Below are 13,015 nucleotides of genomic sequence, written 5' to 3'. Positions count from 1 at the left end.
TAAAAAAAATCCTTCAAATGTTATGAAACACTTTCCCAAACCGTGCGCCCTAAACGGATGGAAACTCTTTTAACTCTCTGGTACAACCAAGTGAGACTCACAGGATGAAGGGCACCGACATACCTCTCTTCCTTCAGCAACTGCAGAGGGATTCAATTCCATTAGATCTTCAATTTTAAGAAGGCTCCCTTCAAAGCAGGGTTTTCAAGCTTATTCTTTAATCAGTTAAAAAACAATGCCCCAAATCCCTGATCAAAAGGAAAATGACAGAAAATTGACTGCATCCAAATGACTTTCTTTTTGCCCTTAGTCTCTCATGGAACCCTCAATTTTTTGCAGAAGCTTAGGGTTCCAAAGGAAGATAGTTTGAAAAATCCTGCTTTAAAGCACCCCTTTGGCCCTTCAGTTTCAGTCGTTGCTTTCTCTCACAATATTCTACCAAGCCCAATTCAGGAAGGGAGGAAAAACGATCCCTCGATGCCATAAAAATGCTGAAGATGATTGGGAAAGACTATACCAAGGCAACAGAAGGATGCCTATAATACAAAGTGGGCCTCTGAAAAGAGCAGGTTAGGGAGGAGGGGTGGGAAAGCCCATGAGAAACAGAGAAAAAACAAAAGAACCACCAAAGCAGACTGAGAAGGGATTATATGCTCCACATGCGCTGCTGATCACCAGTGTGTGTGTGTGTGTGTGTGTGTGTGTGTGTGTGTGTGTGTGTGTGTGTGTGTGTGTGTGTGTGTTGGTGGGAGGGGGAGGAGGCAGTCCCAACATTTGTGATTGGAGATTGCCTCAAGGAATGTGGGCTGTTCAGGATGTTTTCCAAAAATCCCATCGATCAAAAACTCTGATCAACCTAAATTTATTCCTGAGCACAATTAAATTTGAAAAAGCGAATAGCTACAGTAAAAAAAACTAAACCAAATCCTGATTTACCAACAGAATGTTAGCAGAGTTTTCATCAGATCCTTGCCTGCATTTTAAAAAGTCTTCATCAGAACGGCTTGATCATTCCAGACAGTGCTATTTGGCCTGATCCAACTAGTTTCTAAAGAGGTCCTTACTATTTAGCCATATATACTACTCTGTTGCTACACTAAGACATAAAAGTATAACTGTCGCTGGCATTTTAACACCACCGTAAACAATGGATGAGATGGAAAGTGCATTTCTTCAGTTTTACTGCAGATTCCTAGTCTGCCAATTAAAAAAGAAGTTTGCCAGAAAAAGCAGTTTCATGAACTGCAAAGAAGACAGAGACTCAGGTCACACAGATTTGAAAGAATTAACAGCCTGGTAAGGAAACTGCAATAGACCTTTGCTAGTTTTATTAGTCACATCAGGCTCACTGCTTCAGGGAAGTTAAGAGGGCACAAAGAAATCACTGTGTGCTATACACATGCCCAGAGGGAGTCAAATGGGAGGGACAAAACAACTTCATGTATGGAAAGCTCAAGTATTATACTGCACGGCTACAAGGTGTATGGGTAATTATTACTGCAATTATTGTCCTTAATCAGGGCTGGCAACCTAAGGCCAGAAGGCACAAGCCCTCAAGTCCTTCCTTTGTGATATTTGTGGCAACCATTTACCACACTTCCAGAAAACTAGTTCTATAGCCGGCTTCCAATTTGAAGAAAAATCAGTAAAAAGTAGTGTGAACTACTTCATACCACTGAACTACATATCAGTAAGTATGGTGTAGCTTGAAAAAATTAAAGACTCCTCCCTAACTTTCTCTCAAATTTAGGAAACAATCCCAGTAGTCCTGGTCCCTTTGATTTTATATCATCCATCACACCACCCATCCCAAAGTATTTAAATAGGGCCCCAGCCAAGGAAAAGTTGCTTACCCTGTCCTTAACAAAGGAAGAGGGCCTCACCTCTAGGTGGCTTATTTTCTTATCTTTTTCTTGCAGCTGGTTCTTCAAAGCCTGAATCTCCAAAGGAACTACGTGAGGCTGTTGCTTGGGGTCTAGCTTCTTGATGACCTGTGGAAGAAGTGAAGGCTCTGCCATCAGAACTAAGCCTCTGAGAACATGGACTACTAGAAGCTAGAAAAACTCAGAAACAATATTCTTGATTTGAATCACCCTCATTACCAAACAGCACATTCACAAAGTTATTGGCTTGGTTCACATATGTGCTAAATCATGATTAGTAGGGTTTTTTTGTTTTTGTTTTACTTAGAATCCTGTTATATACTACTTGCCCAAGCTTTTTTCTACCTCATGGACATGCAAGATCAGAGCAATAGCAATAGCAATAGCAGTTAGACTTATATACCGCTTCATAGGGCTTTCAGCCCTCTCTAAGCGGTTTACAGAGTCAACATATTGCCCCCAACAACAATCCGGGTCCTCATTTTACCCACCTCGGAAGGATGGAAGGCTGAGTCAACCCTGAGCCGGTGAGATTTGAACAGCCGAACTGCAGAACTGCAGTCAGCTGAAGTAGCCTGCAGTGCTGCATTTAACCACTGCGCCACCTCGGCTCAGCCTGAAAATAGAGCACCTACTGCATTTTCTTACTTTTTCCTTCCTATCCCTAGCAATCATATAATTCTCCCTAACTCTTTAATGAGTACAAGACAAATGGAGAAATCTCATTTCCCCCTCAGAAAAATGCACACAGGTAGAAGAGATAAAAACTCTCAAGCGTCTTCAAAAAACCCTCTACAGAGTAAATGGTGTTACTGCTCTTAGGATATTGGGGATACCACACTAAGACAATGACAGAAGAAACAGGAGATAAACAAACCAAGAATTAGACAATTCATAACTACTTTGTTTAACTAAAAGACAGCCTCTTATGACTTCAACAAATCTTAACTGAAATACGTATATCTTGAGAGATGAAGCCAGCAAGTCCACGAGATTTAATAAACACAGTGTTTAGTGTGTTTGTATGTAGCAGTGCAAGTTCAAAGACCTTGCTTACTGTGCAGGCTTTATCCATGTAGCGTTTATACCGCTCCTCCATAGCTCTCATATCTTCATCTTTTTTCTTCAATGTCTGCTGAAGTTCATCAATTTTCCTGGCAGCTGTTGGAAAACGAGAGACACGATTATCTACAATTTCCAGTTTGGAAATTTGAGGTGAGGTAGGGAAGAAAGAAATTTTGTTCCAAATCTCAGGCTCTTCATAATCCCTGAGACCTCAGAGTCTCAGTTGAGAATTTCATCCTTGTTACAGAGTACCTCTTTCTCATTCCACAGACAAGAAAGGTTAAGCTAATCTTTTCTGTCTTTAAAACAATAGTACCAACTGTCAATCACTTACTGCTGCTGTCTACTTTGGGTTCCAGCTCATCAAGGCATTCCTTCTTCTTCTGAAGCTCTGCATGAGCCTCATGCAATTTCTCTCTGGTTAGAAGATGAAACAAATGGAAGTTTGTTACACAACAGGTTTTGAGAATAACAGCCAGTCAAAGACTCTGGTTTAGAAATGTATTACAACCAATCTGACTCAAACAGTCTTGCTTGAGGCTTTAACAGGCTGACAAATACAATCCTTCTATATACTACAGCAAGTCTCTTAAGCTTTATATAGAATTCTTTTCCAACCACACCTTAAAACACTGAATAGAATCACTTACAGGTGCTCTTCCAGTTTCTTCTTCAATAGGGAAGACTAAAGAGAAAAAAAAGAAATGAGTGCTCAGATTTGTGTTCATGCTGAGAAAGCCAATTTGCCATTTTCCCCGTTGCCTATCAGAAGGAGTAGTGCTATGCTCAGTATATATAGCATCAGATGTTAAAATCTATGTACTGTACTTCCATAGCGTTCAGCACTTAAAAGTCCTGGAAACCTGTTGAATATATATTCACTGACTTTGAAAGTTTTACTTTGACTCGGATGTTGATGAGACTAGGTGTAAGTAGAGATTTGTGATCCAAACTAGAAAAGATAGGATGGAATGCTCCTGAATTCAATTATGTTACTGAAGACACAGCTGAGGAGTTCCACTCAGTTCCATAGATACTAGATCCCCTAAGGAGCAGTATAAAAGCCAACAGGCAGAATTTGTAATGTAATTGAGCAAATATGGTCTGTCTATTGTTCAACACAGAATCCTGTATGTATCTGAAACAGTTACTGACTGGGTAAGGGAAGTTGCTACTCCTCAGAGATATTTTGTGTGTGGTGTGTGTGTGTGTGTGTGTGTGTGTGTGTGTTTTAATATATTGTTATTTTTTACATTATCCGGCTGTAAACTGGAATAACTAATTTATATTTATTGATCAGCACTTTTAGAATTTGTCTTTCTTTTGGAAGCCCAAGGTAGCCCTTATTGGAGCCTCCTTTCATCTCCATAATGCCATGATTGTGTAGTAAAACTAGGCTGAGTTCAAAGGAGCAAACAAGCCAAATATCTTTCTAATCCCATTCCAAACATTAAGCCATTAATAACTCTAAGCAGACTGTGTAAGTGCTTGGTATGGAACTCCAAATAACTACCACTTGTTGAGACACAAAAAACAAAAAAACAAAACCCCTCTGGTAGAAGAAAAACAACAGTGCATTTTAGGAACGAAGCACAGATTATGGGAGCAAATATGGAATATGCAAGTACTTACAATGGCCTAAGCAGGAGAGCCAGCAAGTCAGAGGGAAGAAAGAGAGGGCTATTAGTAAAGTGGTTTGGGTATGTGGGGACCCAGGCGAAAAACAGAGACCTGCCTAAGGAATCATGCTGGATTTCAAGACAAGACATGGGAATAGGACATTAAGGATATCAACACAATATCCAGGCAAGTATCATTCTAGCTAAATAGCACTCTTTGTCCAACATGGCCACTTCAAACTATAGTTTAAATAACTTCAAAATTTTATAAGTCAGCCTTGTATATGTCACTTATCGTGGCAGTATGTAATTAGGAGGAAAAAAAACACTATGCCATCCATTAAAAAAAACACACATGGAAAACACCCACAATTTTAAGATTTAGATTTCCATTTGTTCTGAAGCAACTGGCAGAGATAAACGGGAAATATACAATTGCCCCAAACTTATATTCAAAATTCAACCCAGAATTAGATGGTGGATTATGGGTCACATTTTTTTAAGCTCCACACAGCTGGTAGGTGGATGATGCCAATCCCATTACTGCTATTTTTGTAAGGAATTCAGCACTAAAGCAAGGAGTGGGGTATCAGCTTCTATGAAACTTTTCTTGAACAGCCTTCTGCCAGGCCCACTTAGCATGTTCTAAGCCCATTTTCAGAGAAACTCACATCTTCTGCTTTGCTTCCTTGCTCTTGGAGGGTACGCTGGAGCTCGTCCACTTGAGCCTTAAGCTCAGAGATCTGTTGTTGGCTCAGCCTAGACAGAGAAATCAAGATATCAAGATATCGGAAAGCCCAGTAATGTAAAAGCAGATTGTTCAAAACTATCTATTTTACATTTTAAGTTTTTGGTTCTGTGCTCACTTTCCCAGAAAAAAAGCCTTCTTGCATACACCAGGCCTTATTTCTAACCATGATTGCATTCCCAAAGGCAAGGTAACTTTTATCAAATTCAGATGAAATCTTAAGCCATGGTTCATTTAATCATACCATATTGAATAAATCGCTTTGTACAATATAGTAGGCTCAAACCAAACAAATCATGGGAAGATGATTGAACCCCAAATGATCCGATAATTAATTAAAATGTTAAACTTGAAAAAGAACTCCATCCAATTCCCAATCCTAAAAATGGCAGTTTTGTGCAACCAGAAGATTGTCTGAGCCACTTTTATCCAGGAAGAATTTACTATCATATAATAGTGAATCATTCAAACTTTCATGATCCCTGGCTGTTTCTGAAACTAAGACCTTATCAAGTCTTCTCCCAGCTGCAGAAATCTACCAAAGCAGCCCTGTGCAACTCTGGACTATAGTTTCTCTGCAGTCTAGTCTGTAATCATAAACATTCATATTCTTAAATTACAAAAACACTGCTCCATTGCTTAGGAGAAATCTTTTGAAATCATGAATTATAAGGCCTTATAATTCTCTGTAATTCCTGGCTGCATATTCTTTTTGAGTTTGTGGAATATGGATGGGAGTGGGGTGAATGAAAGAAACAAATAGTCAAGGCTGTTTTTCTTTTCTGACTCCAATGCAAACAGATAAAATCGCCATTGCTATTTAAAAATGTAAGTAGTATAAGGTAATTCACTAACATTATCTTCATACTGCATCAGGAACAGGATGCTTGAGCTCAAGACCACCCAACCCTTATTTAAATATAAAAGCTGAAATGTTGCTCTACAAGGTTCAACTAATAGGCCAACATCAATGAGCTTCAAAACACTAACCAGGACAAAGTAACATCAAACACTATGTTAAAACTGCCAATTTGAGAAGCTTAACATACCCAATGGAACCCCCCTATATCAGGGCTGTCAAACTCGTGGCCGGTGGGCCGGATGCATCACATGCTGGCCACACCCATGCCCGGTTTAGCGGAGGGGGGAAATCACAATATGTCATATGACACCGCACCCCTGCCCTACATGGCATGATGACTTCTCTTCCAATAATAAAGTATGAAAATTTATTCAATCTCTGTCTAGGATTAAATAAGAAAAATTAGATTTCCTTGCAGGAAATGAGAAACTTTCCAGCTCTCCTGCATACCTTTGCTGTGCCTCTAACTGGTTTTTACTGCGGTTTGATTCTTCCAGGAGTCCTTGCAATTCAGCCTGTTCCTGTCGGTATGATACCTCCTGAGCACATAACATCTTATTCTCGTGCTGTAGCCGTACGATGGTCTCCCTGGGGACAAAAAAACCCAATTTCAGGATTACTGAAGAAGGAAGACCAGATTTATCTGGAATTCTGGCCTATGAGGGGAAAATTGTTTCAGTATAATCCTTGTTCAACCCTCGTATTCCAGATTATTGCTTTCAAGGATTCACCTGCTTTCAATTCCTCATGACCTGATGACAGCAGAAAATGAAATAGATTACTGTACTGCTTCTAAAATGCATTTAAGTGCATGAGGAATTAGCAAAAATTCACACTGTGACAGATGGACATGAATGACAACCAAGGAATGAATGATGTCCTTGGGGTCAACAGGTACCATAGTCTTCACTTTGTGACTGTCTTGTTTAGGGGTCTTTTACAGCCATGGTGAGAAAGTAATTTTACAACCAATACTTGCATTTACAACCTGCCAGGTCTGTAAAGTAAAAGAAACCATAATAGGAATTTCACTTAGTGACTACTTCACTTAACAACAAAGTTGCTGGTTTCAATTGTGGTTGTTAGACAAAGACTACCTACTAGGTTGGTAAGCAAGCTAGAGAGCATCTGCTCCTCATTCACTGCACCAGGAAGAATAAATTCAATTCATCTGGCATACATCCCATTGTAAATCTTCCAGCACCGGTAATATACCTCTGGCTGATGGAAAAAGCCATTTATAATGAATTAATAATGTTAAACCTCTAATCCTCACTAGGAACTGGAGGCGTTTCCCCTTATTTCAAAGAAAAGCTCCCCAATTTGATAAAGTTTATTTTATCCTTATTAATAACTATTATTAAAACCATCACCATCAAAAGATACCAGGATGGACTAAATAATCATTCTGTCTCTCTTTCACACACACACAAACACATTTTACATAATCAAAAAACAGTATTTACTTTAATTCTGCTGGCATGATTTCAGCTGCTAAATTATCCATTGGAGAAGAAATGTCTTCCAATATAGCATCTGCAATAAGGAAGGGAACAAACATTAGTTATTTTTATTTTTTTTTAAAAAAGGAGTATTGGGGAGGGGGATTGTCAATTACCAGGTAAAAAATCAACCATATACACTTGACCAACATACACTACATCTATATAGGTGCAATTACATGGCACAGCAATGCCAAGACTGCTCTAATGTAGGAGATAATATTTCTCAGAATGGGCAAGGAGGAGGAAATACAAGTTGGGAAAAGGTTTACTTAAGTTTAGATGACTAAATTGGTCATCCAATGCAACATGCAAACAACTAAATTGCCACATTTGCATGTTAGCAAAATTTGGTTAGCTAGCTTGTTTTTGGTGTTTAGTGAATTCAGCCTTTTGTTTGGTTGTTTTATAGCGATAGCACTTAGACTTATATACCGCTTCACAGTGCTTTACAGCCCACTCTAAGTGGTTTACAGAGTCAGCATATTGTCCCCAACAATCTGGCTCCTCATTTTACCGACCTTGGAAGGATGGAAGGCTGAGTCAACCTTGAGCTTGGTGAGATTCGAAGTGCTAAATTGCAGGCAGCCAGCAGTCAGCAGAAGTAGCCTGCAGTACTGCATTCTAACAACTACACCACCACGGCTCTTAATTGATGCTACAATATTGTATATATCCAGAAAAAAATGGCTTAATTCAGTAACCAGATCGAGCATACGTGGTCATACTTCCCTAAATGCCCCTAAATATTAATGTCATGAGATGGGGAAATCTCATTCTCAAGACACCTCCTAGCGTAAATATCACTGCAGATACAATAGGATGATTTTTTTGAATACTTGAGTGACGTAGTAAATAGATTACACTTCACTAAATTTACTGACTGAACCATTACCAGTTGAATCATACATGCTAAACCAACTCCCAACTCACCTGCTTGGTTTAGGAATTTCTGCTGCACCTGAGCACATCGCAGTTCCTCATTAGCCTCCCGAAGGGCCTCCCGCTCTTCGATCAGTCTCTGTGGAAATACTCTTAACATCACACTTCCCTCAAAACTACTTAAAATATCAGCCCATTAAGTAGAAGCAACAGAACCAGCCTGCCGAGGCACCTCTTCCCTCTGGACTTCTCTATCCCTGCCACCCTGCCAAGGGGAGGAATACCCAGCCTGAATACCAATTCTGCATTACCTCCTTTTCTTTTACCAGTGCCTCAAACTTCTCCTTCAGATTTTTATATTCAAATTGCCACTTCTCTGCCTTCAAGGATTCCTCTCCATGTTTACTGTGGAGCTCTTGCACCTGAATAGGAGAAGAAGGGAGATCTGCTTGGCGTCTCTTCTGCTTCGCCCTCTTTCTTTTCTGTTTTTTGCAGAGATCAGCCCGTTCTTCCCAATCGTGGGTATGTCTGCGTTAAATGCTTTCATATGCCAAAAATTGTAGTGGTCATAAAGCTGCAATTGTGACAACTGTTCTGTCCTCAATGCAGTAGCAAATATACAGTTATTTACAGATACAGTAATTGGTTTAGTTCTAGTCAAATGACTTCTCTGCAAACACACACACACACACACACACACACACACACCATTTTCGCTTCTCAACAACCCTGCCATAGCAGCTTGCTGGCCTTACCAATGCAAGGCTTCCAGCTGATCAAACAGGACCATCTTCCACCATACCTGTCTTTTATGGGCTTCTAGTTGGGCACGCACAGCATTGGCCCGCCGCAGCTCTTCCTCCAGCTCACAGGTGCGCTGCATATAAACTGTGTTTCGTTCTTCTAGCAGACGGACCTGCCGACGCAGGTCCCCCAAGTCTTCCAGTTTCTTTTTGTAAGAATCTACCATGGCCTCCAGCCGTCCCACCCTGTCTGACGAATGGCTGTAGCAAAAAAAAAAAAAAAAAAAAAAAAAAAAAAAAGGCAGTGTAACACTTTTCACATATTTTAGTACCAAATCAGTTTCAGTTCTCATCTAACTGCCTGCTTTTTATCCCGAAAAGTAACTCTTGGCTATTGGAAGCATCAGTGTAAAGCAATGATATTGTTGCACAAGGTTAGTATGTACTGCAGACTGAAACAATAATAGCAAACAATTGTCTCATTCATATTATTCCTAATGTTTTTTTATGTTCTGGCTCCCAATTTGCCTTGAATGCTGAAAGGGCACCCAACCAATGCTTTATAGGCATAGGAATCAAAATCTGAATGGATCAAAAGTTAGCATTTAACAAAAATGTACTTTATGTACAATCTCCGAAAAAACAATATCTCTATGCTGTATTTTAAGAATTAAAGGAAAACCCAAAAATGTCTACACAAGGTCATCTAAAAACCTAGCTTAAAAAATGAACTTGGCTTCTAGAATTTGGAACACAAGATTTGCAACAGGTATTTTATGACATACGGTACTTTGTGCCAAGTTAAAATTCAAACATGGGAGAAGAGAGCCTAGAAAAGTATACAGCCACAATAAATGCTGACAGAAATACCTTAACATGTCAGCCCAACCTGGATTCTATAGAAGAAGCTTATTCCATATTCCCATATGCAATTCCTTAAAATTCAAGTTGCACCTAATCCAAACTGCTACCGTCTATTCCAGAGCTTCGAGTGCCATTGTCAGTTTGTGGGCACATATAGGTCACAAAGCATCTGGATTTTTGTTTGCAATATATTTCTTACACAATTCCAAAACCCCTTTTAAATTAACAAGCTGTTTTTATTCTCCAAAATCAGAAAATCCTAGAAATATGTAGACCCCAATACGTACGTGCAGGTTTAATCTACAACCTACCCCAGAGCATGGCTTGTTTCCCAGACCGCAAATACATCTACAGAAATTACATTTTTCTGTCTTATAGCCAAGGTATCAAAAGACTCACCGAAGGACATCCATTTCATCTTTGAGGGATTGTGCTTCCTCTGCCAGGCTAGTCAGCTCCTCGTTACGGTGTTGCAGCTCCTGCACCTCCTTCTCCAGATCTTCGCAGCGAACTCGAAAATCATCTCTACCATTTTCCAGCCTGGCCCAAAGACACCTAGTTAAACAAACCTAGTTTCCTGGGCCCTAGTAGTTTAGCAGAGAGTACCAACTCCCCTTCCCATCCCTCCCCACAAGTACCTGCCCTACCGGAAGTTCTCCTCTTGCAGCTGTTCTATCTGTGACTGAAGTAAAAGCAACTTTTTGCCAGTGAGTCCAGCAGCATCTGACTCCAGAGAGCACTTTTGCTCCCGAAGGGTCTTGTTCTCCAGCGCCAGTAAGTTTTTTTCCTCCATTAAAATGGAGATCTAAAGACAGGGAAGAGAGCAAATGTCAACCAACTTGGATCCACGAGGCCTCAAAGGTCTAATACTGTGGCCATCGAAGTTTACAGCTAAACTCCAAAGGGATTTAAAACCCTCAAAGTCTGAGCGGTTTAAGCTCTTCCTATAAGGGCACTAGTAAACAAAGAGGCAGGCAGGGTTTTTGAGCCTCTCTGCCCAGGCTCAAAAATGGAAAAGCCAAACTTCTCCTTAGTCACACCCATACATGAAGCTATAGATAGTTACTTGCTTCTGCATTCTTGGATTGTGTGCACTGGGAAAGTCCACAGCTGATAATAAAACAGGATCAAAAGACAACTGTGCTATGCACAAGATCTCCTACCCCCAAAAGAACACAAATCCTCTTGCACTACCTTCTGGGCAGACTTCCATTATTCACGCTAGAAGTTCTAGATTGTAAGTAATATAGTACAAGGCAAGCAAGAAGGGGCATTTTCTCCTTCAGAAAATCTAGTGAAATCTTATGAAAGGTTGTATTTCCTTTGTTTAAACAAAAGCCGTAGGAAACTAGTCATTTACCTGTGACAACAATCTTTGGCTTTTACAAAGATTAAATACTACCGACTGAAGAGGCTGCAATTGTTACTTTCCCTCAACTGAAGTATGTCAAGAATCTTTAGAGGCAAGTTTGAAACTTAAAGAAATAATTGTGTGGTCAAAACTAAATTGTTATGAGGTCACAAACATCTACTCTGCCACACACACACCCCAGATTCTGTATGCCTCCCAAGCCAATCCCAAGCAGCTGTTAACTAGTCAGCATTGTACATGCTCATGCAAGGAGGTTAGGCAGGCCCACCAGGCATGGGGCTTTGCTGTTCAATTATCATAAGCAAGAGCTTGGGGAAAGGGAGGGCACTTACCTTCTGGAAAGGGACTGCATCCCCAGGGGCACTTTAGCACCTTGGAGGAGTAAAGTGGGAGGGGGTTTAAGGGAGAGAGATCAACCTATCCTTTTTCAGATCCCTCACCACCCATTACTATGCTCCATGACTGCATAATCCAAATATCTTCTCAATTACAGCAAGTGTTACAGTGTAGTTCTATAGAAGATGAATTTATTTCTGCTATTGGAGGAGTGCAAAAGGTACAGGCTGTGGTCACAGACTGCGCTGGGCCAAAACGTAGTTTGTTTTTATAAACCCAGTCATTCTGGATTGTATAGCAATAGCAGACATATATACTGCCCCATAGTGCTTTGCAACACTCTCTGGGTGATTTACAGAGTCATCATAATGCCCTCAACAAGAAAGTTCCTAATTTTACCAACCTTGGAAGGCTGAGTCAACCTTGAGCCGATCAGGATTTGGGCTGTGTTCTAACCACTGCACTACCACGGCTCTTACCATGGTCTATAGACTGGCATTTTGAATGAAATGGGTCACATCGGCTTGTTAAACAAACTATGGTTTAATGTGATGTATGAATTCAGTTACATAGTAACAAACCTGGGTTACAGGTCACCTGACAAAAGTTACCAGACTCAGGGTAGCCTCAAAGCTTCCATGCTGGATTTGCTCTCTATATGAAGAGTGGAGAAAGAGAACAGCTGAACACTGAGAGGGAAGGGTAGGAGGAGGGATATACCACCACACTGCAGCCACACCCAGTTGGTTCCATGCAGCTTAGCAAGCCACACGATTAACAAAACATTTGCACCTCAACCCCCCCAAGATGTAGGATCATAGCTGGGGATTGGGGTGGGGAGAGGCATTTTACTTTCTCCAAGGCAGAACCAATCACTCAAGTCCCCAGAGCAAGGGTGGTGGTGCCAAAACTCATGTTTAGGGATATATTAATCAAAACTTTTCCAAGCCATCAGTAAATCATTCCCACAATGCACCAAGTATGAACAAGGTCTGCTAAATAAGCATACCCTGCAAGCCCTCAAGATTTTCTGTCAGACTGAGAACTACTCAATTTACAAAAGATCAATGGCACCTCACTGTAAGCACCTGATGCGCATTTTGGAATTATATCTGGAAAGCAAAAGTAGAAATGTAAGT

At 40.4% G+C, this 13,015-nt stretch overlaps 1 protein-coding gene across 2 annotated transcripts in view; it reads right to left on the bottom strand.

Annotated features, from left to right (window-relative positions):
- HOOK2 (hook microtubule tethering protein 2) overlaps positions 1-13,015 on the bottom strand; it is a 28,452-nt gene that overhangs the window by 2,284 nt on the left and 13,153 nt on the right. Inside the window, exons 9-20 of one of the 2 annotated variants that reach the window (XM_087709695.1) lie at positions 10,816-10,973; positions 10,568-10,708; positions 9,364-9,565; positions 8,873-8,983; positions 8,613-8,700; positions 7,644-7,713; positions 6,628-6,765; positions 5,239-5,326; positions 3,599-3,633; positions 3,283-3,365; positions 2,941-3,044; positions 1,854-1,991 (exon numbers count right to left, since the gene is read on the bottom strand). In XM_087709695.1, coding sequence (XP_087565821.1) covers positions 1,854-1,991; positions 2,941-3,044; positions 3,283-3,365; positions 3,599-3,633; positions 5,239-5,326; positions 6,628-6,765; positions 7,644-7,713; positions 8,613-8,700; positions 8,873-8,983; positions 9,364-9,565; positions 10,568-10,708; positions 10,816-10,973 — 1,356 coding nt within the window. The remainder of the gene's footprint in view (positions 1-1,853; positions 1,992-2,940; positions 3,045-3,282; positions 3,366-3,598; positions 3,634-5,238; positions 5,327-6,627; positions 6,766-7,643; positions 7,714-8,612; positions 8,701-8,872; positions 8,984-9,363; positions 9,566-10,567; positions 10,709-10,815; positions 10,974-13,015) is intronic. The other variant, XM_087709696.1, reaches the window with a different exon arrangement.

The sequence above is a fragment of the Thamnophis sirtalis genome, unplaced genomic scaffold (genome assembly GCF_051295495.1).
Source record: "Thamnophis sirtalis isolate CommonGarterSnake01/CBP01778 unplaced genomic scaffold, rThaSir2_p1.2 scaffold_3, whole genome shotgun sequence".
Taxonomy (NCBI): Eukaryota; Metazoa; Chordata; class Lepidosauria; order Squamata; family Natricidae; genus Thamnophis; species Thamnophis sirtalis.
Note: the sequence above shows the minus strand (reverse complement) of the source record. Positions and strands in the feature narration are given on the sequence as shown.